We start from the raw sequence: 27,838 nt of genomic DNA on the forward strand, positions 1-27,838 counted from the left end.
CTGTTTCTCATAAATAGTGCGGCAGTAAGATTTCCAGAATTTAGGTGTGAAAGGTTTCCTTCAGCAACAAACCTTAAGTCTTTCTCAAATTTTGAAAAAACGGCGTTCTCCTAGAACTCATTTACATTTCTCTTCAATCCTGACAGAGACGGACGCAAAATTTAGCTCTTACTGAGAACAAATGTTAGAACCTAACTCCTGTAGGAACACCGCTGGGGAAGCCTTTAGGGTGCCGCAAAGTCACCGGAGTCCGATATTCCCACCTGCATGGTGTTCCGCCTCACTTCGGGCCGGGACTTCGGTCTCCGACGTCCCTTTAAAGCGTTAAGGGAACCCACCGCGGTCCTGGCGGTTCCCACCGCCCCGCAGGAAGGCAGCGGGGAGAACAAACGCCTAGGACGCACTGCGCCGGGCGCAGCTCTGTTGCCAGGCAACGCTGAGGCGTGGCCTAGCTTTGGATCCTGACGCACCTGGTCTTGGGCATTTGCCCCGAGGTGCCTCTTCTGTTCGAAATACTGGTGCTGGCATTTCTCCCACCCTTCTCTCCGCCACCACCAAATTAATGCGTTGTATCAGAGCCTCCGGCATCCTTCAATCCCTGAATCCTGTCTGTCTTCACTGGGAAGTAAGAAAATCTTGGGGAGAAAAACCCTTCAGAGTTCTTAACCCGGGACCCATAGTTTATATTTGGATGGACTTCAGCGCTTGAGGGCTTGAGCCCCAGCCCTCAATACACACATAATTTTGTTGTATGTGTGCATTTGGGGGGGTGTATTTCAGGACGAGAGCTTTCATCAGATTCTCAAATGATTCTCTTCCATCTTAAAAATCCATTGCTTTTAGGCAGGAAGCTCAGTCCTTAGGTAGGAAACCTAGATAGTTTGGTTCCTTGGTGTTTCAATTAAGGAAAGGAACTGCGAGCTGCCAGGAACATGAGAAAAACAGATGCTATTGCCAAACATGGTTATACCCATAATCACAAAGATGTATGAAAAAGAATAAAAAATGGTTTTAGTGACAATTTTAAACTCGGGCTCAGCTTTGGACCACTCCATCTGTAGTGTCCAGTTAACACAAATTCTGCACTCCTAATAAGATATGCAGATGACACCACCCTTATGGCAGAAAGTGAAGAGGAACTAAAAAGCCTCTTGATAAAAGTGAACGAGGAGAGTGAAAAAGTTGGCTTAAAGCTCAACATTCAGAAAACGAAGATCATGGCATCTGGTCCCATCACTTCATGGGAAATAGATGGGGAAACAGTGGTAACAGTGTCAGACTTTATTTTGGGGGGGCCCCAAAATCACTGCAGATGGTGATTGCAGCCGTGAAATTAAAAGACGCTTACTCCTTGGAAGGAAAGTTATGACCAACCTAGATAGTATACTGAAAAGCAGAGATATTACTTTGCCAACAAAGGTCCATCTAGTCAAGGCTATGGTTTTTCCAGTGGTCATGTATGGATGTGAGAGTTGGACTGTGAAGAAAGCTGAGCGCTGAAGAATTGATGCTTTTGAACTGTGGTGTTGGAGAAGACTCTTGAGAATCCCTTGGACTGCGAGGAGATCCAACCAGTCCATTCTGAAGGAGATCAGCCTTGGGATTTCTTTGGAAGGAATGATGCTAAAGCTGAAACTCCAGTACTTTGGCCACCTCATGCGAAGAGTTGACTCATTGGAAAAGACCCTGATGGTGGGAGGGATTGGGGGCAGGAGAAGAAGGGGACGACAGAGGATGGGATGGCTGGATGGCATCACCGACTCAATGGACATGGGTTTGAGTGAACTCCGGGAGTTGGTGATGGACAGGGAGGCCTGGTGTGCTGTGATTCATGGGGTTGCAAAGAGTTGGACAAGACTGAGTGACTAAACTGAACTGAACTGAATGGCCCATAAGTGTTTTGTTATATTTTCTTCTTTTTCTTATTCCCTGCCTCCTCCTCCCCCTCCACGTTCTTCTTCTCACCTTCCTCCCTCCTTCTTTCTTTCCTCCTCTTTCTTCTTCTTTTTACTATCATGAGAGCACCTCCAAACATTAAGTGGCCTTAAGTTTCACTAGATTTCCAAGAGGCCCTGGGAGCTGCTTGAATTAGCCATCAACTCCCTTTCTTATTCTGACCCTCCCAAATCCAGGCTAGTTGAATTACTGTGCATAACACTAGGTCAGGTTGCCCTGTACATTTGGGGCTTTTAGAGCTCATTCCTTAGTAAGTTAAGTCCTATGGACCCTGCTCAGGCCCTAGACAGGCACTGGTTCTCTGTCTTGGTGGGGGATGGTTTCTTTATCCCTTCAAGTTCCATGAGCCCAATAAAGAAGCCAAAGCTGAGATAGAGCAGAAGCTTTGTTCAGTGGCCAAAGAATGGAGAAGTGGGGACTAAGTTCACAGATTAAATCCCTCCCCTTATCTTGCTCAGATAAGGAGAGGGGTTTAATTTTAAAGAGTAATGACAAAGGGAGGAGGAGTGAGGCTAATGATGGGAAGGCATATGCATTAGTTTTTGGGGGTATGGAGTGCCACTCCTTTTTATCCTTTTTGGTTCTTAATGTCAGGTCTTGGCCATCAGAAGTTGTGTCATTTAATATGATAATATGGTAAAATCAATGTATAATGAGATGCAGAGTCTCTTGGAGGTCAGATCTGTGAACATCTTGGTCCCAGCTGGTTGCATCTGGTTTTTGTTTGTAGCTTCCTTTATTATCTCTGGAGCCTTTAGTTTAAAGATTTATATTAACTCTTGCTAAAGGTGGGGGTTGGCAGGTTTTGAGCAAAGACCTAGAGCAGCTCTGGCAACACTCTGGGTCTCAAGTTCCCATCTTGTCAAGTCAATTCATTTTTTAAAGAAGATATTTTTTGTTCTCTTCTGCTCCTTTTCTCTTATGTTTTTCCCATGGATTGACAAGAAGTGAAATTCAGGGACTCTGTTAGTAAAAGGCATAATTTAAGCTATAATCAGTGGTCATCATTAGTAAGACAAAAGTTTATTAGATACTCTGAAGAATGTAAGACCTAATCCTACCCACACAGAGAGCCAGGCTTCTCTAATCAGTTAGCAACCTGACGGTAGAGAAGACAGTTATCCAAGAGGCCAGATCAGAAGGGGAAACCCAGGGGAAACTGAAGGGAGATAATCTCAACATCCGTGTGACATTAGTTGTGCCCACTAAACACTGATTTGATGTAAAAAGTTCACCCACTGTGTTCATGATTCTCTACTAATAAGAGTGTATTCTTTCTGGTAATGGATGAGGCTGGTTGCCTTTTAGATGCTGCAGGGTGAAACAACTAGATAACTAATAAGGACCTACTGAATAGCACAGAGAACTCCACAAAATACTCTGTAATAACCTATATGGGAAAAGAATCTTTACAAAAGTGGATATATGTATATGTGCTGCTACTGCTAAGTCACTTCAGTCGTGTCCGACTCTGTGCGACCCCATAAGACAGCAGCCCACCAGGCTTCCCCGTCCCTGGGATTCTCCAGGCAAGAACACTGGAGTGGGTTGCCATTTCCTTCTCCAATGCATGAAAGCGAAAAGTGAAAGTGAAGTCGCTCAGTCGTGTCCGACTCTAGCCACCCCACGGACTGCAGCCCACCAGGCTCCCCTGTCCATGGGATTTTCCAGGCAAAAGTACTGGAGTGGGGTGCCATTGCCTTCTCCCATATGTATATGTGTATAACTGGTTTACTTTGCTGTACAGTAGAAACTAACACAACATTGTATATCAACTATATTCCAATAAAAAAAATTGAAACAAATAAACTTAATATTACTAAGTGGTATAAAAAGCTGGCTCTTGACATGTTTGCAGCAATCAGACTATTTTATGGTGTATAAATAAAAACTTGCGTATTGGGCTATTGGATTAATCATGGCCAAATCCTCCAACTAGTAATAGTTTTAGTTGTCATGCACATTCTAAGATTGCTAGCTTTTTGACATTCTGGTATGTTTTAGCCTCTGCTATTTTGTTGCTGATGAAATCCAAACAGAAAAAATTAAAATAGCTCCTTAAAACTCAACTCTACTAAGTGTCTTACATAAAAATAACTAAAGAGCATTGTATATGAGTAGCATCAACAGCTTCAAGAATCTAGGGAACATAATTATTTACAGCTTTATTATACACTATTTATCATTAAACACTAAGAAAAAATATTTTAAGATGCTTCTTTAATTTTCAATAAATCAAACATTTACAATCTCAGTCAACTTTTACTAAGTATGTTTACAACACAGGGATTCTCAAACTTGTTAAACTTAGCAAGGATTGTTTTTCAGAAGAAAAGAAAAAAATCAGTACATTTTATATCCCATAGCGTTGATTCTGCAGAATATAGCTGGTGTTCTGTTTAAAAAGAAAAGAAAAGTTTAAGTACAAATGGGTATATGAATGTATACATATACAAGTCTATATATACTTCCTTTAGTATAGACATCTCTATAAATGGGCTTCCCAGGTGGCTCAGATGGTAAAGTGTCTGCCTGCAATGCGGGAGACCCGAATTCAATCCCTGGATTGGGAAGATCCCCTGGAGAAGGAAATGGCAACCCACTCCAGTACTCTTGCCTGGAAAATTCCATGGATGAAGGAGTCTGGTAGCCTACAGTCCATGGGGTCGCAAAGAGTCGGACACGACTGAGCAACTTCACTCACTTTCACACTGAGTTTGGTGTTAAAATCAGACACTTTCCCACTTAGTATTAAATTTTTGTGTTCACATTTTATAATTTCTCAACATTTGTAATATTATAAAAGATATTTCTTTTTCATTAACTCTTTGTTCTAGTTCCTTGAAACAAGTAAAAATTAGGAATGTTTGCTCATATTCTTGATGTAACATAAGCCTTTGTTGAAACATGAGTTAATACCAAACATAGTTGATTCAAGTTCATAAGTATGTCCCATGAGCACATGAAATTTTTTCTTCACTTTTCCAATATTTGTATCTTTTATTTTTTTCTTGTCTAGCTGAATTGGCTATGGCATTAAGAACTACGTGAAATAAAAGGAGGCAGAGCATCCTTGTTTTGTTTCTGATGTTAATAGAAATACTCCAAAATGTTTTACTATCAAGCTTTCTACTGACTTTGTTTGAAACCATTATATAAATATCGTTAATTTCTTTTCTAATTTCTTTCTACAGGATCTTCTTTGAAAACATCAGAAATGTATGTGGCACTTTACCAAAGTATCTATAGGCATACCTCAGAGACACTGCAGGTTCAGTTCCAGTGACTATCTCAGTAAAAAAAGTTACACATTTTTTGGTCTCCTGGTGCATGTAAAAGTTATTTTTATACTATACAATAGTTAAGTGTGCAATAGCATCATGTCCAAAAAAACCCAATGCACATACCTCAATGTAAAAATACTTTATTGCTAAACATTGCTAACCACTATCTGAGCCTTCACCGAGTCATAAGCTCTTTGCTGGTGGAGGGTCTTGCCTCCATGTTGATAGCTGCTGAAGTCACTGAAGGCTGTGGCCGCTGTGGTATTTTCTTAAAACAGAATAACAATGAAGTTTGCCACATTGATTGACTCTTCCTTTTAGGAACAATTTCCTGTAGCAAACAATGCTGTTTGACAGCATTTTATTCATAGTAGCACTTCTTTCAAAACTGAATTGTATCTCAGGGACTAGGGAAACCCAGCAAGAGGGAGAGTGGCAGTGGAATCGCTGGTCAGTGGACCAGTCAGAATACACACAACATCTATCAACTAACTTTGCCACCTTACATGGGTGTGGATCATGGCACCCCCAAAACAATTACAATAGTAGGATCAAAAGTCAAAGTGAAAGTGAAGTCGCTCAGTTGTGTCCGACTCTTTGTGACCCCATGGACTGTAAAAAATAAAGTGATGATGAAAAAGATTTGAAGTATTATAAGAATTGCCAAAATGAGACATAACACATGAATTAAGCAAATGCCATTGGAAAAAATTTCACTGATAAACTTGCTCTACACAGAGTTGCCACAAACCTTCAAATTGTAAAAAATGTATCTGTGAGGTGCAGTAAAGCAAAGTGCAATAAAACGGAGGTATACCTGTACTGAATTGATTACATAATTTTTATTTTAAAGGTGAAAATATTTTCATACACTTCCTAATGTTAAACCATCTTAGTTGATGCAATGAACTTCACTTCATCAGTTCAGTTCAGTTCAGTTCAGTCGCTCAGTCATGTCCGACTCTTTGTGACCCCATGAATCGCAGTACGCCAGGCCTCCCTGTCCATCACCAACCCCAGGAGTTCACTCAAACTCATGTCCATCGAGTCAGTGATACCATCCAGCCATCTCATCCTCTGTCGTCCCCTTCTCCTCCTGCCCTCAATCCCTCCCAGCATCAGAGTCTTTTCCAATGAGTCAACTCTTTGCATGAGGTGGCCAAAGTACTGGAGTTTCAGCTTCAGCATCATTCCTTCCAAAGAACACCCAGGGCTGATCTCCGTTAGAATGGACCGATTGGATCTCCTTACAGTCCAAGGGACTCTCAAGAGTCTTCTCCAACACCACAGTTCAAAAGCATCAATTCTTCGGTGCTCAGCTTTCTTCACAGTCCAACTCTCACATCCATACATGACCACTGGAAAAACCATAGCCTTGACTAAACGGACCTTTGTTGGCAAAGTAATGTCTCTGCTTTTCAATATGCTATCTAGGTTATGGGGTTATATAATTCTTTCAATATATTGCTGAATACTATTTTCTGTATTTTTTAATGTTTGCATTGATATTTATAAATAAAATTGGCCTACAGTTTCCTTTCTTATACTAACTTTGTAAGGTTTTGGTATTAGTATTTGCTGACTTCATAACAGTATTTGAAATTTTTATTCCTTCTCTGAGCTGGGAAATCCAAAATTTCTTGACCTAGTACCTTGAGGGGAGAGTTCCCAGATAATGTTCTCAATTTTTCCCGCACAAAGTCATCAGTCTAGTTAGATTTTTATTCTTTTTTCTGAGGTCAATTTTGGTAGCGGCTAATTTGTTATACAACCTCCATTTTATCTAGGTTTTCAAACTGATAGCCACAGTGATTTGCAAAGTACTTTTATGATTCCCATTACTTTTATATCTGTTTTAATTTCTCTCTTTTCATTTGTGTTTTTGTATATTTATGGCTTCTTTCTTTTTCACTGATTATCAGGCTAGGAATATTAGGAGAGGTTATTACATATTTTATTAAAAAATCAGATTTTTGGTGTATTTACAAGTTCTTGTATTTTACCATTTTATAATCAATTAATTTCATCTTCCATTTTATAATTCTTCCTTTGCTTTCCTGAGGTTTACCTCATTGTTCTTTTTGACTTATTGACTTAAATTCCTAATTTGCTCACTCTTTCTTGCTTCAGTTCAGTTCAGTCACTCAGTCGTGTCTGACTCTTTGCAACCCCATGGACTGCAGTACGCCAGGCCTCCGTGTTCTTCACCAACTCATGGAGTTTACTCAAACTCATGTCCATTGAGTTGGTGATGCCATCCAACCATTTCATCCTCTGTTGTCCCCTTCTCCTCCCTCTCTCAATCTTTCCCAGCAACAGGGTCTTTTCAAATGAATCAGTTCTTCGCATCAGGTGGCCAAAGTATTAGAGTTTCAGCTTCAGCATCAGTCCTTCCAATGAATATTCAGGACTGATTTCCTTTAGAATGGACTGGTTGGATCTCCTTGCAGTCCAAGAGACTCTCAAGAGTCTTCTCCAATACCACAATTCAAAAGCATCAGTTCTTCGGTGCTCAGCTTTTTTTACAGTCCAACTCTCACATCCATACATGACTACTGGAAAAACCAAAGCTTTGAGTAGATGGAACTTTGTTGGCAAAGTAATGTCTCTGCTTTCTAATATGCACCCCACTCCAGTACTGTTGCCTGGAAAATCCCATGGATGGAGGAGCCTGGTAGGCTGCAGTCCATGGGGTCGCTAAGAGTCGGACACGACTGAGTGACTTCACTTTCACTTTCCACTTTCATGCATTGGAGAAGGAAATGGCAACCCACTCCAGTGTTCATGCCTGGAGAATCCCATGGACGGCGAAGCCTGGTAGGCTGCAGCCCATGGGGTCGCACAGAGTCGGACACGAATGAAGTGACTTAGCAGCAGCAGCAGGTTGGTCATAACTTTTCTTCCAAGGAGCAAGCGTCTTTTAATCATGGCTTTCTTGCTTGATAGTGCTTAAAGTCTTGAATTTTCCACAAAATATGGTTCTGTCAGAGTCCATAAGTTTTAACGTGTGTTTTCATTACCTTCATTTTCTAGAAATTGTACAATTTTGGTGTTATCTTTTTTAGTTAAAATATGTGATTTGATTTTTGTTTCTATGAAAAATATTAAGACTTTTACATTCTTAGATAAATATGTACTCAAGGGTTGAGATTAAATATATGAATGAAATATTTGCAAAAGTATGTTCAGCATAGAATCTGCATTTAGCATTACTTAAGTTAGTAGAATATTGTTTTATTTCTCTGGTGTAAATCTATCAGTGTGCATTTCATTTTAAAATTTATAGTATAATAAGATTAACATATTTATTAAGTATGTGTGGGGCCATTCAATAGCTACTAAGGGTCCACTGTATCTCTGACACAGATATGGAAACTCTGGGAGTACCAAAGCAGAAGTCATGTTCTCCTGTCATTCCACATTTTTCTAGTTCTCTAAAGATGGTAAGCACAACTCTTAGAAAGAATCTTTGAATATAGGTTATTTGGAGGACAGAAAGGCATTCAGTCTGTAAATTCTGGCCCACTATTGTGGATATTGATTACCAAAATAAATACACAACCTCTGACATATTGTACTTGTACAGTAAATGATGATTAGGTCAATGTCTGCAAAACTGATGACTATTGTGACATAGTGTGAGGCGCATGCAACACGGGCAAAGAAAATCTGGGCCTAAAATAACTAGCATTTTCCATTATATGAAGTCCTCATAGCCTCTATCTTTGCAGTGTTTATATAGAATATTAATCTATACATTAATCAAATAATAGAAATATACTGAGCATAGGTTAATTTGTGAAGATGTGAAAATGACAGAAATTTTCAAACTGAGTTGAATTGTGATACACATACCATTTTAAATGTAACCTTCTGCTCTTCTTCCATTGCGTGGCTGGAAAATAGTAAGTCAGAAACAAAGCAATGTAACTGAGGAGGGAAGTTAATTTTCATAGAAAGCAGACTAATGATCTCAATGAGTGGTATTATTTCTTCCTTATCTATGTTTTCCTTATCTATTATTTTCCTCCTTCCTTCAGTCCATTCTCCTCCAATTTATTGTTAGAATTAGTTTCCAAAATGCAAATCTTACTATATAGCTCTGCTTAGACTTAATAATAATGTTGACATTCCTTAGCTAAATATTCCATTGGCTAATATTTCTTTAGCTCAATATTTCATTAGAACTTAAGAAGTAATATCGGGACTTCCCTAGTGGTCTAGTGGTTAAGATTCTGTGCTTCCACAGCTGAAGGCATGGGTTCAATCCCTGTTCACAGAACTAAGATCCTGAATGCCACGTGGTGCAGCCAAAAAAAAAAAAAACTTAAGGAGTAATACACCTTTGAGACACTTATTTCCTGCACATGAAACATTATGGAACTAAACTATGAAACAAGTGAATGCCATTTGGGGTATTTACTAACATGAATACTGGATTAGAGAAGAGATCAGAGATACCGTAATATTAGAGCAATAAGGTGGTGACAGAAATGAATCTCAGACTGTAACCTTGATATCAAATATCTTGGGATAAACTTAAAAACAATTAAAACTTACAAGTTAATATAAATAAATGCACAGTGAAAATACTTTTCAATGCTGATATTGACTGAATTTTTAAAGAATTATAGTATATGCATACCCTGAATAAAAAGTATCTTCTACTTTGGCTTGCAATAGGACCTTGGAATTCTTCCTGGAAGAGAAAATGAGGATATTAAAAATCAAAAAGTAAAAGTAAGTGCAAATGCTTCTTGAGGATATAGGTATTTTCAACCACCATAATTAAATAAAGAGGGAATCAAGGATTTGGGTATATAATTCATATCATTAAGTAATTTTTCTATTTACACCTGAAGAATTTTCAGTGATACTAGCAGTAAGATCAGAGTGTTGTATATTAATCTAATTTCCTTAACAGTCTAACAGATTCTATATTCAGGAAATTTGTCAATTGTATGTATATTCATCAACAAGTAGGCAGAAGACATTTCATAGATAAGTAACTATATTTATAATCTCCTTTCAGCATTTTGTTAGAATAAAAAAATTTCTTTATAGTACATGTATGTGCTAACAAATGAACAGGCAAAAAATATAAAATAGAGCTGTGTCATAGCTAAAATACACAAATACAGGAATTTAAATTAAAATTGAGGGATAACTTTGGTAAACTATATTTATTCATTGAGACTTCAGAGGAAATTTTCCCCATATACTTATATTCACTGAAATGGTAATTAAAAAAAATAGGAACAAACTGATTATTGACAGTGGATATATTTTGAACTGTTTCTTTTTTCAAACATTTCATTTCAAACTTAATAGAAAAATATGTAACATTTTATGATTTCTATAGAGTTGGTTCTTGTAGCTTCCTATTTTCAAAAACTACTTATATAAGTATCAGGACAGCAATCACTATGAAATTTGTCATCAAGACCCTTTTCAAATATTCCATAAACATAATCATATTTTTAGATTTTAAGAAATGTCCCTGACAGCTATTAAAATTTTGAAATCCTTGCTTTATAACAAATGTATCTTAAATTCTGAACATTCTATACCTAATTCTCATCCTGACTATAAATCCCCTGCAAATTACTTTAAAGATGGAAAATTTTAATATTTAAAAATATAAATATAAAAACTATATATTTATTTGGTTATATAAGAACAGCTATGTATTTTATATTAAGCAGATATATTATATTAAGCAGAGAAAGTATATTATATTAAGTATGTATATATAAAGTATATTATATTAAGCAGAGAAAGTATATTATATTAAGCAGAGAAAAGGAAAGATAGGATAACATATAAGTTAAAATGTGCCCAAATTTAAAGTTTTCAAACTCAAACACACAGTTCTTTTTAGTCTTATCATTGGCGATAGAACAGTATATAAAAGAATTTGGGAGGTAATGCTAAAAACCATGTTGGGATGGAGGTGAGGATGTCCAGCAAAGAAAATGTAAGGAAAGTGTTTGACTTTACTAAAATCTGAAAATTCATTTTCTTTAAGAACCCAAAATATTTTACTATCAAAAATATGGTTTAAAATTCGGTGATTTAGGCCCAGAAAAGTCAATACTTAACTCTAATTTTTTTTTAATTCATGTTTTACTTTCTTTTCTCATAGATTCCTAGGAAGCCTAGCTTGCTGTGAAATACTTTTAGGAGCTATCGTTTATCCAATAAGATATTACTACCAAGTTAGAGTTCATGCTCTCAGCTGCTGCTGCTGCTGCTGCTGCTAAGTCGCTTCAGTCGTGTCCGACTGTGTGCGACCCCATGGTTGGCAGCCCAGCAAGCTCCCCTGTCCCTGGGATTCTCCAGGCAAGAATACTGGAGTGGGTTGCTATTTCCTTCTCCAATGCATGAAAGTGAAAATATAGTCTCACTCAAGGTGGAACATTGAGACAAAGTACCAAACTGGCCACACTACTGAGTAGTTTTGATTTTGCAAATAATAACATTGAAATGTGGTAGTAAACTAATAATTTTGCTGGTGTATTTTAAGAAACTGGATTTTTAAATTGTAATCTTACACTAGTCATAAGTCAAGAAGACTCTTCAGAAAGTAAAAGTTAATTTAAAAAGCATATATCACTTCTAGAAAGTTGACAACTGATTTGATTTTTTCATGTTGGAAATTCTAAAATTTTAAGGGGCTACTACAGTTCCTCTTCCATTTCTCAAAGTTGGCAGCAGTATTGTCTTCCATGGTGGAAGCTTAGTTCAACCATGTGAAGAATTTATGGAGGAGATAGTGATCATAAAAATAAATTTTGAGGAATTTATGTGCCTAAACTGTATGCATTTTTTAAAGTATTTGAAAACTTTTGGTAGTAGAAGAATATAATTAATATGATACTTAAGAAAAATTTAACAATAAAATAATAGAAATATTCAAGATTAGATTACCAAGGGAACAGCATAGTGGAAAAAAATATTTCCCTAAACTAAAAGGCAAGAAATTGTTGTAATCTCTAATCCCACTCACTACTGTGATCTTGGGAAACTCCTTTAACTATTCTGAGTTATTTTTCTTTTTGTAAACCAGGCATAACAATACTTTAAGTATCAACAGAATTGTCAAAGAATAAAATGAGATCCCGTAAGACTGAAAACTATAATGTATTCCAACAATGGAAGGCATTACATAAGAACAATGCCTACAAACTTTCCTCATCGAGAGAATTAGGATTCTTTTCAAAGGGCAGTAAAAATGTCAGAATTTCCAGTTTAAAAATATGTTAACTCAGTTATATTTACCTTAAACATAAGACACTGAATTTGGGCCATATTTTTGCTTATTGTGGGAAAAAACAAAATACCTACATTTAATTTCTGATATATTTACTTCATAAACCTTAGTCTTGCTAATGCTTTACTACCTGGATAGAAAGCTTGTCATTCAAGCCACATGTACACAGAAGAGTCAGTAAAGGTCCTTGATCTTTTCTCCTATTCCTATCTAATGACTCGATAGGAATGTCCTTTCTCTGCCATGTCCTTTCTCAAACCAAGAATGAATAGGTTTCCTCACTGGGAGGGGCCGGTCCTTGAAAGGAAGTCTAGTCCACGCTTTCCTCACTGCCCACAGCCTGAGTTAGAAGGGACTTATTATGGGGAGGGGGACAGTTCTCCTCTTCCTGAGTGTGAAAATACTCCTGCAGACAAGTGCTCTTCTGTAGGCTACCTGGGTGTTACGTGAGGCTTATCCAGGAGATCTTATAAACCACCACCCCTAGGAATAAGCAGAAAGGGCTGCCCCACACAGAGTGGCGAAGCAAGCGTGCAGTTAGTTACATACGTCCAATCTGAACCTCTTCATTCTTCTTTCATGCAGTTGTGGGACGAGCTGCAGCAGCGGATGCAGGACAGACGACTGAGAGACACGAACACACACACGTGATGAGCACAGAGGCTTCTCAGCATTGGGCATAAAGACGGCTTCCTATCTATTTTTGTTATTACCCACTATCCTCGCTCCAGCCGAAAAGGAACAAGAAAGATGTGACCTAAGACAGTCCTCTGTGAGCATTCAAAGAGCCGTGGATAATAAACCAAGAGATGATCCAGCAATCCCACTGCTGGGCATACACACTGAGAAAACCAGAAGGGAAAGAGACACGAGTACCCCAATGTTCATCGCAGCACTGTTTATAATAGCCAGGACATGGAAGCAACCTAGATGTCCATCAGCAGATGAATGGATAAGCAAGCTGTGGTACATATACACAATGGAGTATTATTCAGCCATTAAAAAGAATACATTTGAATCAGTTCTAATGAGGTGGATGAAACTGGAGCCTATTATACAGAGTGAAGTAAGCCAGAAAGAAAAACACCAATACAGTATACTAACGCATATCTATGGAATTTAGAAAGATGGTAACAATAACCCTGTGTACGAGACAGCAAAAGAGACACTGATGTATAGAACAGTCTTATGGACTCTGTGGGAGAGGGAGAGGGTGGGAAGATTTGGGAGAATGGCATTGAAACATGTAAAATATCATGTATGAAATGAGATGCCAGTCCAGGTTCGATGCACGATACTGGATGCTTGGGGCTGGTGCACTGGGACGACCCAGAGGGATGGAATGGGGAGGGAGGAGGGAGGAGGGTTCAGGATGGGGAACACATGTATACCTGTGGCAGATTCATTTTGATATTTGGCAAATCTAATACAGTTATGTAAAGTTTAAAAATAAAATAAAATTAAAAAAAAAAAAAAAAAAAAAAAAAGTTGGCAGTTCTGTGCTGGGAATCTCAATCATTCTGTTGATGAAGCTCTTTCCTGAGGGCCTGAACTCCATCACCAGCCAACAAGGGAAACACCTGCTTGTATCTTTGAAAAGCAAAAAGCCGCCTGTCTGCTTCCAGACTTACTAAGAATGGTCTGGGACAAATGAAACCATTTGAGAATTAGTTTTCCGTCATGAACATGTTCATCTGGAAGATTATACTATACACACATCTGGTAATCTTCTTTATAAAATATTTATTTCATTTAAAACTGAACACGTGGAACAAGACAACAGGAGACACAAAAAATGGCAATGTGTCATTGATAGTGAAAAATGTGACTAAGATACATGTTCTCAAGACGTCAAGATGCCAAGCAGAAGAAAATGAAAGCACATTTGAGACATGTGGCTACCTGATACAGTTTCATTTTAAAGGCATGTCTTCAATGGAACCTTCTCACAAACATTAAATTCATTCATCAAACGGATTACTTTAAGCCGCCTATAATGGTTACCTGTTAATCAGTTCAACTTGTATTTAGTTTAAAGCCCATATAACCTAACTTTCAACTCCTCACATGTAAGAGAAGTTGTTATTCAATGAGATAAATATTTAAAACTAAGTTTACAGTTACAATCACGTTCCTACAGGTAAACATATGTTTAAAATACACTATGTTCCTCATTCCATAAAATGGTCCATGATAGTGAGTCACAAGCTTAGAAAGAATATTATAGTCAAGTAATTTTTAAGTATTCTATATTGAAACACTGAAATAGGTTGGTTAGCACTTTATAAATCCATGCATACAAAAAGAAAACCACTACAGCCACACAATTTAGAAGTGAAATGAATTAAAGTTATTGTTATCTGGCTAATCTGAGAGAGTAAATTCTCAAATTAAATGCCTAGTTATAAATAAGGAGCTCTTAGGAATACAAGTCAATATTTCTGAAAAAATAAAAGTGTTGGTAACTCAGTCATGTCCAGCTCTTTGCGATCCCATGGACTGTAGCCCTCCAAGCTCATCTGTCCATGGAATTTTCCAGGCAAGAATACTGGAGTGGGTTACCATTCCCTTCTCCAGGGATCTTCCTGACCCAGGGATCGAACCCAGGTCTCCCACATTGCGGGCAATGGCTACATTTTTGACAATCATCTTTTAAAATATTTCTTAAAATGACTTTGCATAAGTCTCCAAAAATCACTGCAGATGGTGATTGCAGCCATGAAATTAAAAGACGCTTACTCCTTGGAAGGAAAGTTATGACCAACCTAGATAGCATATTCAAAAGCAGAGACATTACTTTGCCAACAAACGTCCATCTGGTCAAGCCTATGGTTTTTCCAGTAGTCATGTATGGATGTGAGAGTTGGACTATGAAGAAAGCTGAGCACCAAAGAATTGATGCTTTTGAACTGTGGTGTTGGAGAAGACTCTTGAGAGTCCCTTGGACTGCAAGGAGATCCAACCAGTCCATTCTAAAAGAGATCAGTCTTGGGTGTTCTTTGGAAGGAATGATGGTAAAGCTGAAACTCCAGTACTTTGGCCACCTCATGTGAAGAGTTGACTCATTGGAAAAGACCCTGATGCTGGGAGGGATTGGGGGCAGGAGGAGAAGGGGACGACAGAGGATGAGATGGCTGGATGGCATCACCAACTCAATGGATGTGAGTTTGAGTGAACTCCGGGAGTTGGTGATGGACAGGGAGGCCTGGCGTGCTGCGATTCATGGGGTCGCAAAAAGTCAGACACGACTGAGCGACTGAACTGAACTGAACTGAAGTCTTTTTCCATTGCAGTAATCAACATCTAAACCAACATGATTTACCTAATCATATTTGCTTTTTTTGGCCTCTAAAATGTAACTTGCATGACACTTACTGCCATTTTTTCTAGTACCTCGAATTGTGCTTGGCTTGGTACATAGAAGATATGCAGTAAATAATCGTTGAATGAATAAATTAATGGATTTAATGTACTTGTAGCTATTGAGATATAAAATAAATGTATAATAAATACTGAATTCCATTTGTTCATCTATATATAAATGTTTAAAGAAAAAAAAACCATGAATCTCGATCTAGCTCTATGAGATAAATTGCAAAAACAGTTTTTTTTTAAAAATACAAGTGATCACTAATAAGTAATTCTACAACTTACCACAACATTTGAATTGCCCAACTTTCGAGTCTTCGAATAATGAAATAAGAACTGTTAAAAAAAAAAGTAATGAGCTTTACTATGAATGATCAGAGGTTTCCTGATTATTTTTAAATGTATATACTTGTGAAATCACCTTACCCTTTTGGTGTTATCTTTTTCATCTGTTTCCTGTTGAAAAGAGATTTATAAATATCACTATATTATATAAGAAAATAATAAGAAATATGTATGAAATATTATAAATGTAGAGTATACAATTTATAATTTATTATAAGATTATAATTCTTAAAACATGTGCTACATATGTTATATATAAAATATAAGACTGAAATTAGTTAAGTACATATTGTTCTAAAAATAAATGGGCAATTAACTAAAAACTGTTTATAAATAAGAGTATGAAAAAAGATCTCTACTACACCATTATTCATAAGAGCAAAAAATTGGAAACCTCCTGAGTGTTCTGTAGTAGTGGAATGGGAAATTCTGATATGATCACATGATAGACTATTCAGAGAAAAAAACTAGAAGGAATCACATCAAACTATCTGTAATTGTCACTGCATAGTAAGACTTATCAGTTATTTTTGCTTCCTTCCATAAACTTTTCTAGAGTCCTCTCTCATTCCAAAAATTTATCTTTAAGAATGAGACATATCATTCCCTTTTTGTTGTTCTTTTCTGTTCTCATTTGCTTTTAATATGAATAGAAACTCATGGGTAAACACCATTGTCATATATTTTCTCTTAATTAGATAAAAAGTCAATTAAGTGGTTTGGAAAATGTCACCATTAAAAACATCAGAAAAAAATACAATTGTAAAACAGTTTCCAAAAATATTTATGCTTCTAAAATATCAAGTTTTCTTTGAATTACTGCATGCGTGAGGTATGGAAGTCAGAACACACCAGCGATAATAGGTTAAACTACTAATGAAAAATATTTTCTAAACCTGAGGCTTTTATCCTTAATAAGATAGTTTTAAAATTAGTTCACCTACCAGATACAGAACGTCAACTGAGGTATGGCACATTATGCCATTTTTCAAGTTCCCATTGCCTCACTTCAGGACAAAAAGTTCTCCCAGAAGAATCAAATAATAATTTTAATAAGAAACCAAGACATCACAGTAAGAATATAATTTTCAAACCGACATGGACAATACAGTTTGCTTTTTTTTCATTATTAATGTCCTCTTTGACAGTGTCCTAACCTTCAAGCTTAGAAAAATGCATCTGTTCTCCAACTGTCGTACGATTCAGGGAGAGAGAAAGAGCCAAAATGACCCCAAATTTCTCTCATCAGAACTAGAACATATCTTATACTTGAGGGGGACATATGATTTTCCAATTAGATGACTGCAAACTCCACTAATATGACCCTAAATTCTCAGGCATCAAAGAAACTGAAGTATTTGTTTCTTATCCAAAATCAACTTATGTTCGTTCTTACAGCTCCTCTTGGCATGCTTCCTAAATTGAGCATATTTTCTTCCAGGAGGAATTCCAAGATATTTCTGAGCAATTGTTTTTGCCTACAAATTAAACACCATTTGAACCTTACCTGGGGCTTTGGTAGAGTCCGCATAATTGCAAGGCAAATCTCCTCCAATGCATTGGACGCCTAATATAAATAAGAAGATGCACAGACGATGCTTCTGCTTTAACAATATTTGCACAGAAGAAATAACCATAAAATGTCAGGATCATGAGGATATATATTTCAATACCCTAAACAGAATTCTTCTTGTGGCCCATTGAAACTGTTGAAATCCTTCAATTTCTCTCATGACAAAAAAATTTAGCTCCTAAAAGTAAAACCGTCTTTCCAACCAGGAAAAAAAAAAAAGTTATATATTGCACATATGCACTGGTTAAGGCTTCCACTGCGAGTCCAGATACAAAACTTCTCAGTATTTGCTAAAATTCTATGAGAGTAATGAGGGAAGTGCAAAAAGAGGGGTTATTCTTCTCAGCTTGCTGCAAAGTCTGAATCTACATGCCAAAGCTGTGAACCTTGCTGAATTTACTCATTATTGGCTAATTTGAGAATCCTGCAATTGTTTGCAAACAACGGGAGTTTGGATGGGAGGAAGCCCAGGCCATGCACAGCGCACCTAAGCTGAGTTCCCACCCTTCCAGGCTGCTGACTGCACATCCCAGGATCAGGTTTTTCAAAGCATCTGAGTGTAGAAGCAGGGCAGGGCTCCTGTGGCTCACAGCCAGCTGGGTGTGGTTAGGAGGAGCACAGAGGGACAAGCAGGGGCGAAACCTGCTTTGCACAGAATTCAGCAGTCACATCAGAAACAATTGATTACTTAATAAATACGTATTGGAAATAATAAGGTGAAATGGGGCGGGGGGCATCTGTGGAGTTGAGCAGCTTGCAACTCAAGAGCAGTGCAAATTCCATCTCCTCTTTATTAGTTGTGTAACCTTAGGCTGGTTGACTAACCTCTCTCAACTTCAGTTCCTGCCATCATAAATCAAGGATGGCAACATCAATTCAGAATTCTTGGAAGGATTACATGTGGTAAAGCTCTTAGCACAGTGCCACAGACAGAGCAATTAGTTAACAGCAGTGGCATTTAAAAAGTGTGATCTGTAAAGCTTGATTTACAGCTGCAGTTACTGCTAATTCAGTAGATGTGTCATGAAGGACCATTCAGGGCCACCAAGACCCTTGCCCTTGGCACACACATGTTTAACAGGGTAGGCTATAGCTTAGGGATACAGGTGGAATCATGAAGCAGCTTCTCTGAACACCCTTCCTAGCACATCAGAGGCCTGCTTTGTTCTGTTTGCCTGCCCGGTGCAAATTGTTGGGATATTTATTAACTATATTAAATGGTTCATATGTATGTAGTATTTCAGTAAATTATAAAACATTTTCATACACATAATCCACACTTTGTCCTTAAAACACAGCTTGATATATAGGATGGGAATTGTTATTCTCACGTATAAAGCAAGTGAGGTTCTGAGAGACTGTGACTTACTTCCCCAGTACCACACACAGCTAGGTTGTCTGACCTAGTTTTGCACTGGTATTGACTGCTAAGCCGATGATTAGGGTTAGATGAGAGAAAAAATAGAGTGTGAACACTGATATATCTTTCACTTTTTCCCTTCATGGTTGGGTATGCAGGTCACCCAGAAAAATCTAGAAATAAATTCCTGAAACTTCTTTTTACGGCCCATCTAGAAATGCAGCAAAATACAAAACAATAAAAAAAATCTAGTGATATCATGTGTCTCAGCTCAAAGAAGAATAAATTCAGATATATGGGTGTTTCCTTAGAAAACAGCTTCTAAGTCAGATGAGGTGTGGCAACAAGACTGAAGTCTGACAGAAAAAAGTTTCCAAACAAATTGTATTTCCTCCAGCAACTTTTTATATGAAGCCAATATTCACTGAGCTGCAACTGTTGTTTAAGGATTTTTCTCATATGGGATTTTTAATATTTTATTTTTTTTTATCATGGACCTTTTAAAAGAGCCTTTATTTTCTATTTGGTAAAAATGTTTTGAAGAACTCTTCAGAGAATCATATACATAATAGCTAATGTGAAAATTATTTTTTTAATGGTATCAATTAGTGTAAAAGATTTCATAGTAAATTTACCAAGCTCTCTTCAAAAGGCACACAGTCTCCAAAGCCAATAAAAGCCTAATTTACTTTTATGGTTTTTAGATGAGTGCTTTAAAATTCTTCCTTTTAATTTTGCAGACATAAAAGTGATTCTGAGGGTGCTTCTGAATTTTATATATAATGCAAAAGTTTGTGTGCTGACTAATATCCATCCCATGTTATATATCCACCAAGGTTCCTCAAGCAACTTGAAATATTCGTAAACGTCAGCCTATTGTGATTCTGGTTTCTCTTTACCACCTAATGCCTGTAACTTGCTGCAAGTGGTTCTCTGCAGGCTGAGGAACCAGTGCAGCAGCAGAAATGCAGCACTTTACAAGGCTGCTGCTCCACACCAGCCAGGATGACATTCTGGAAGGACTACGTGAAGGACAGGCATTGCACCCTGGCTGGACCGTGCAAAGGAGTCACCCCAGGCACGCAGCTGACTGCGCTGAGAGAGGCTGAGCCAAGAGCCTCTGCTGAGCCCTCTCCTCTGATCAGGGGACTAGTGATGCTGATTCAGAAAGGTAAGACACTAAGGCTAACTCTGCTACACCAGCACTCAGAGACAGAACTGCAGACAGAAGGAGCAGCACCCAGCAGAGACGTGTAAGGACACACTTACTTCCCACTCCTCCCCATGTTTCTGAGATAGGCGGGGACTCAGGACCTTTTGCTGTAATGCTTGTACCTGGACAAAGCTCTTCTTGAGCAACCAAATACAAAGAAACTATATGGGACTAAAAATAACTGATGTTTGGGCAGTTGGGGCAAATTATGGACAAAAAGATACCAATACACCAAAAAACCCAACCGCTACTTCTGAAGAGCCAGGAGCAAAAGCAGGAGTACTGAGTCTGCATTGGACACCACCAGAGAGGTGGGCAAAACACCTAAGCCATCCCTCCAGCCCAACCCCTGGACATACCCCTACCCCCACTCCATATAAGGAACCAGTCCCCACCCCAACACCCAGGGAGTGCGAGCAAGGGAACCTTTACTTGTTCTTGCTCCCTCTGCTGCAACAGGGGCCCCAAAAAACCTTTGTCTGAATTTCTTGCCTGGCCTCTAGTCAATTTCTACTTATTAGGGGAGGCCAGGAGCCCTGGGTAGTATCACTTCCAGGTATAGGAGCTAGACTAATACTCCTCTCTCCCCAGCTCTCTCTTAGGTGTTTCTCGTGGGAAGAGGATGAGTTAACCTGATGATTGGCAGCAAGAAACTGGGCACGCTCTGTTCAGCCCTTTCCTCTTAGGTAGCCAGTTCTCTGGCCAGCTGTTCTTGCCTTGTCACTGCCCTGTGGCACAAAACCTGATTCTGGCAGAAGGCTTGAGTCACTGACTAACCTCAGTTTAATTCTGGGGGTAGTTTTAGCAAGGTCAGCGTATCTAAGGCCCCATTCACAAACTGACTTTTCAGTTACAATGATATTTTTATCTCCTAAATCTGACTCTGTAAGTTCATCTCTCCATGGGTTGAAAACTCAATTGAGGGACCAGGATATTCGTCCCTTAATACAGCAATAGACACATTTTAACACAGAATTTGATTTTGAAATTAGCATTTTACTGTCTAAAATATGGGTATTTTATCTGCATATCTATTTTTCTTAGAGATAAAGCCTAGCACCTTACATAAACTGTTGGCACTCATTATTACCTGCCAATGATATAATAATTTTTAATATGTTGACATGTTTTAATAAGCCCATAAAATCATGACAGGTCCAGAGGGAGAAATGCAGTATTTCAGCATGACACAAATGCTTACATCACTCCGAAACAACTCCATTTAGAATTACCTGAGGCTGTGGATGCATGGACAACAAAGACAAACAAGCATCATTTATCTGTAAAACAGATGAAAATTCCAGTTATATCCTGGAAACAGACAGACGATAGCAAAAAACAGAAAGCAGATTTTATAAAGTCAGGTTACTTATAAAACATTAATGAAGGTTCCATGACTGTTCAGGATTCTGGATTTGGGAGGAAGGAGCCTTTTAAACTATCTAAAGAAGTCTGGAATTGGAATTTCCCCAAGATCTGACCCCAGGCACAGGGGTATACATCCCCATTTCTAGTCATAGGGATCATCAGAGAGATGCTTCAAACATTGAGGGGAAAAACTTTTAGTGTTATTCAGCCTGAGAAATGTGTGTGGTGACTAAAGAATGGCCTCAAAATTAAGGAGCATCCTGTTACGTGGTTCTTTACTACATATAAATCTAATCACATCATCTAAACCACAGGAAAATAGCATATGTGCTAAACAATACAGTAAAAACATTCTTACACAACACGAGCCATCTTCTAGTTCTCTATCAAGAAGCCAGCATTAGAAAATGGTTCGATTTTACAATGAAGGTTTATTGACTATGCTTGGCAACTAGCTGTCCTCAGCTTTTATCCTTAAAAGAAACTTTGAAAGATTTTAAACTGTAGTATAAGAGATTTATATTAATCATTAAAAACTGTGCTGATAAGTACTAAGTACTTATCAGTACTAAGCTGGGTGTCTAGAGTAATTACTGGCATTTATTACTTTCAGTTCAGTTCAGTCGCTCAGTCGTGTCCGAGTCTTTGCAACCCCATGAATCACAGCATGCCAGGACTCCCTGTCCATCACCAACTCCCAGAGTTCACTCAAACTCATGTGCATCGGTCAGTGATGCCATCCAGCCATCTCATCCTCTGTCGTCCCCTTCTCCTCCTGCCCCCAATCCCTCCCAGCATCAGGGTCTTTTCCAATGAGTCAACTCTTCACATGAGGTGACCAAAGTATTTGAATTTCAGCTTTAGCATCAGTCCTTCCAATAAACACCCAGGACTGATCTCCTTAAGGATGGACTGGTTGGATCTTCTTGCAGTCCAAGGGACTCTCAAGAGTCTTCTCCAACACCACAGTTCAAAAGTATCAATTCTTCAGTGCTCAGCTTTCTTCACCGTCCAACTCTCACCTCCATACATGACCACTGGAAAAACCATAGCCTTGACTAGATGGACCTTTATTGGCAAAGTAATGTCTCTGCTTTTTAATATGCTGTCTAGATTGGTCATAACTTTCCTTCCAAGGAGTAAGCGTCTTTTAATTTCATGGCTGCAATCACCATCTGCAGTGATTTGGAGCCCCCCAAAATAAAGTCAGCCACTGTTTCCACTGTTTCCCCATCTATTTCCCATGAAGTGATAGGACCAGATGCCATGATCTTCGTTTTCTGAATATTGAGCTTTAAGCCAACTTTTTCACTCTCCTCTTTCACTTTCATCAAGAGGCTTTTTAGTTCCTCTTCACTTTCTGCCGTAAGAGTGGTTTAGTGGCCTTTTAAAATGGGACTGGAAAAAAGGGGACTGATTCTTGTCTGTCTGAGATGATTTAGGTTGAGTCCTATTTGTGACATAACATCTCAGGGGTATCCTTTTAATTCTAGAATTGTTTGTTGAATTTAATTTCTCACACTAAATTGAAGGGAGGATAATTATATCCTTCAATCATAATTTCTCAAGCTCCTTATTGTTTCCAACAAACATGAAGTAAACTAAAACATGAACTAAAATATCCGATTCTCTAACTTAGAGAATAACAAAAATATATGTGGTAACATATAGTATTACAGAAAAGCATATGTTTATGTCTCCTTTTTACATTCACAAAACTTGTATCGGGAGAATTGTTTTATTCTATTTGTCCCTTGTGGCCAGTCACCTGCTCCCTCTTCTGAAGATTTCTTCAGAATCTCTCTCTCTCTCTCTCTCTCTCACACACACACACACAGTAAACTTCTTGAGGTCAGGGGCTATTTAACATGTTCAAATAAGTGATCAATAAATATTCTTTAATTAAATTGTATTGAAAAAGAAGTCAATTGAGAGAGGAAAACCAAGAGTTTTTATGCTTAAAAGCTTTGAATTGTGACCAATGCTTAGTGTAAGTGAAAGTGAAAGTGAAGTCACTCAGTCATGTCCGACTCTTAGCGACCCCATGGACTGCAGCCTACCAGGCTCCTCCATCCATGGGATTTTCCAGGCAAGAGTACTGGAGTGGGGTGCCATTGCCTTCTCCAAATGCTTAGTGTACCATCCCCAAATGCGATTAAGTTTGCCTTAGTAGGGTAGAAGGAAGTAGTCCCTTCCCCAAATAGTGATGTATAGGTATTTGAATATGTTATTTGCTCAAGAGAGAGCTATCCACCCCCAGCCCAGGCAGCCCATCTGTGTGAAGCAGTCAAATCCAAAGACCCGTAAAACTCAGGGTTCACTAATCAGTGCATCAATATTGCTTGAATAAAAACATCAGGATAAGAAAAAACTCCAGTTAATCAAATTAGTAGATAATTGCAAAGCTTTTCAGTCTTTGTACTCCTTTCTTTAAAAGGAAGAGCTGTACTGTCTGCTGTCTTTCTCCTTGGGTAAGCACTTGTTCATTTTACTCAGTTTATGGCCCTGATGGTTTTAAGTACCACTAATTGCTTCTGAGAACTCTGTGGAGTCCATTGATTAATCCCTTTGAAAATGGTTAGGTCTCTGTATTTGGTTTGAAAAGTACATGTTTCTAGTGTCTGAATAGCTTTGTAATTTTGAAAACCTCTGATAGAAAGCTTAACTATATGTTCTAAACATTTTACTTTTTAAAATATTTTTTATAAAAGAATTTATAGTGGTTTTACAACTCCATTTGATTTTGCCCCCAGCATTATCATCTAAAAGGTTTTTTTCAAAGATATTTCACAGAAATATAATTTCAAGCTAAAATACATGTTTTTATATTCTACATTAATATCTATTATCTAATTTGTCACTTTATTAATATATTTCTAGCATGTATTATTGGGGATTCCCTAGTGGCTCAGTGGTAAAGAATCTGCCTGCGAATGCAGGAGACTTGGGTTCCATCCCTGGGTAGGGAAGATCCCCTGGAGAAGGAAATGGCAACCCACTCTAGTATTCCTGCCTAGGAAATCCCAGGGACAGAGGAGCCTGGTGGGCTATAGTCCGTGGGATCACAAAAGAGTCGGACACGACTTAGCGACTAAACAACAACAAGCATACATCATGATATACCAAGGCAGAGACCTTTGAAAGAGATTTTATAAGTTTCTATGCTATTTAAGACTCTTTAGTGCTCGGTCCTTACCATCAATCTTTTCCATCATGTATTTTGTTAGGGGTGGCTTAGGTATAAAAGGTGTTCTCACTTTATAGCTTGCCATCACCATTGGATATGCTTTATTTATTTATTCTTTTATTCCCTGCCTACTCTCATTCCATCCTCCCAAAGGCCACTCTTCTAATGTATTTGATGTGTATCCTTCGTTTGTTTATGTTCTTATAAAATCTGTACTGTTGTTTGGTGTGTGTGTATGATATTCTCTTACTTTTTTTTCTTAATACTATAAGATCATGCTCTGTTCCTGGATACCTCTAGTGTGTTGCTCCTAACTACCACAGAGTCCTTTATAATGTTCCTCCAACTCATGTTGCCTACCTACTTCCCAGTGATGGATAGCCTGTCCCCTCCACGCCGCCCCCCGCCCCGCCCCCATTACCTCCTTGTATCTGTCCCCATATACGCTTCTGTAGGAGAATATGTTTGGGCTGCATACCCGGGAGAGGGATATTCTAGAGCATGGGGATATCTGGGTGGCTTTCCAGATGGCTGTTTTCAGTGCTGGAGGCATTTAGTTCCAGGCACTTCTGGTCTGTCCTGAGCACAGGTCAAAGAGGCAGAGTCACAGGTGATTGCAGTTAGAATAGTAAGTCTTGAGTGTGCTTGAAAGGTGAACGACAAAGGGCAATGACAGCATACTGACAAGGTCAGCTAAACTCTCCAAGCTTTGGTCTCAGTTCCACCAGCTTGTTTGTCTGTTCTTACACCCTCATTATGCCTTTTTTATTAGTACGGTTTTATATAATATTTTTTGATATCTGGTAGGGAAAGTTCCTTAGCTACTGGCAGACCTTTATTTTTCTGTATCAATTGTAGGTTAAATTTATAAACTTTCCAAGCAAAAGTTAAGTGGAATTCTGATTGGGGTTACATTGATTTTATGGAATTTACATCAACTATTTGGGGAGAATCAATATTTTTCTTACATTAAATTAATTGTTCCATCCAACAGCAAAGAATGCCTCTCCAAATATTTGCATTATCTTCTAATTCCTTTATTACAATTTGATTTTTTCATATAAGCTATTGTGTATTTTTGGTTAATTCCTAAATACTTATAGTAGTTGTTGCCATTGTGAATGATGTAGTATTTTCATATTACTTTTTCTTAGTGAAAAGAAATGTTAGTGATTCTTGTATATTGGTATTATATCCAAAACTCTGCTGAATTCTCATCCTAGCTTTAATAGTTACAATGAGAAATTCATTAATGTAATTCATCACGATTATAGATTAAAGGAGAAAAGGCACGTCAAATTAAAAAAACGCACAAAGTGAAAGCTGCAAGTTAAGTTTTATTTGGGGCAGTATGAGGACTGTAGCCTGGGAGACAGCACCCCAGTTAGCGCTGAGAAACTGCTCCAAAGAGGTACTGGGAAAGGACAATTTATATGTGATTTTGGTAAAAGGAGAGTACATGCAATCGAGTGCATAGTTTTTTGAGGAGAGTTTGTGGTGGTCTTTTGAAGCTTCTGCTAGTCATGAGAAACAATTGTCATCATGAAGGGTTTTAGTGCTTTTCTAGAGAAGAGGAGATATAAAAATTCAGATCATAAAACCAGTTCCTGAGAATATCTAACTATCTGAAGACTTGTCCTGCCAGTTTGCCGAAGCACAGAGTGCCTCATTTCTACTCTCCACCCTGAACTTTTTCAGGAAGTGTTGAAGGTCAGCAGCTACAGCTGCACACGATTTAATCCTTATAGAGGTAGATGGCAAGCACCCACAGCAAGTGCCAATTTGTGGTTGACAGGCATGTTGCTTATCTCAGTGTTGCTGCTGCTGCTGCTAAGTCACTTCAGTCGTGTCTGACTCTGTGTGACCCCATAGACAGCAGCCCACCAGGCTCCCCCGTCCCTGGGATTCTCCAGGCAAGAACACTGGAGTGGGTTGCCATTTCCTTCAATGCATGAAAGTGAAAAGTGAAAGTGAAGTCGCTCAGTCGCGTCCAACCCTCAGCAACCCCATGGACTGCAGCCTACCAAGCTCCTCCATCCATTGGATTTTCCAGGCAAGAGTACTGGAGTGGGGTGCTATTGCCTTCTCCGTATCTCAGTGTTGGTGCAGGTAAAATATTTGATTAAGTTCACATTTTATTTAGGATTAACAAAACTCTTAAGAAAGGAGAAGAGAAATTCCTTAACTAGGTGAACATTATATAACAGAATTCTAGAGGAAACTTATACTTTATGGAGATCCTTTAGCTACATTTACTGTATGTAAACATAGTACTGGAGGACTCTGGCCATCGATTGGAAGAGGGCTTTCCTGGTGGTTCAGACGGTAAAGCGTCTGCCTGCAATGCAGGTGGCCTGGGTTTGATTGCTGGGTTGGGAAGATCCCCTGGAGAAGGAAATGGCAACCCACTCCAGTATTCTTGCCTGGAGAATTCCATGGACAGAGGAGCTTGGTGGGCTACAGTCCATAGGGTCACAGAGTCAGACACAACTGGGCGACTAACACTTTCACTTTACAAGGAAAGAAGAAGTTGTTTCTTCAATACTTAATGTATTAATGTTGCACCTTTTGGGCATAAGGTATTGTTTCTAGGAATTTATCCGTTTCATTTATGTTTTCAAAATTATCACCATATAGCTGTCCATAATACTTAGGGGGAGGGGTAAGAGCTTATTGAGACACAATTTACATTTCATACAACTCATCCATTTCAAGTGTACAGTTCAATACACTGTTTTTAGTGTTATTTATAGAGTTGTACAAATTTCACCAGTCAATTGCCTATAATACTTATTTAAAATATTTATAAAATCTCTATTTTTGTTGATGATCTACTCTTTTTCAGTCTTTGTCCTTTTTTATCTTTATCTTTCCCTCTGCCTTTTAAAATCAGCACTGCAAGTGCTTATT

At 38.3% G+C, this 27,838-nt stretch overlaps 1 protein-coding gene across 10 annotated transcripts in view; it reads right to left on the bottom strand.

Annotated features, from left to right (window-relative positions):
• The window catches only part of PDCL2 (phosducin like 2), a 150,180-nt gene that overhangs the window by 35,149 nt on the left and 87,193 nt on the right, over positions 1-27,838 (bottom strand). For 2 of the 10 annotated variants that reach the window (XM_055588612.1, XM_055588613.1), the window contains 6 exons: positions 21,606-21,653; positions 17,735-17,794; positions 16,309-16,338; positions 16,168-16,218; positions 13,063-13,137; positions 9,886-9,939 (listed from right to left, as the gene is read on the bottom strand). In XM_055588612.1, the coding sequence (XP_055444587.1) occupies positions 9,886-9,939; positions 13,063-13,137; positions 16,168-16,218; positions 16,309-16,338; positions 17,735-17,794; positions 21,606-21,653 (318 nt within the window). Of the gene's footprint in view, positions 1-263; positions 389-4,172; positions 4,352-9,095; positions 9,136-9,885; positions 9,940-13,062; positions 13,147-16,167; positions 16,219-16,308; positions 16,339-17,734; positions 18,161-21,605; positions 21,654-27,838 lie in introns of those variants that run through there. The other 8 variants (XM_055588622.1, XM_055588619.1, XM_055588614.1 and 5 more) reach the window with 8 other exon arrangements.

This window comes from Bubalus kerabau, chromosome 7, assembly GCF_029407905.1.
Source record: "Bubalus kerabau isolate K-KA32 ecotype Philippines breed swamp buffalo chromosome 7, PCC_UOA_SB_1v2, whole genome shotgun sequence".
Taxonomy (NCBI): Eukaryota; Metazoa; Chordata; class Mammalia; order Artiodactyla; family Bovidae; genus Bubalus; species Bubalus kerabau.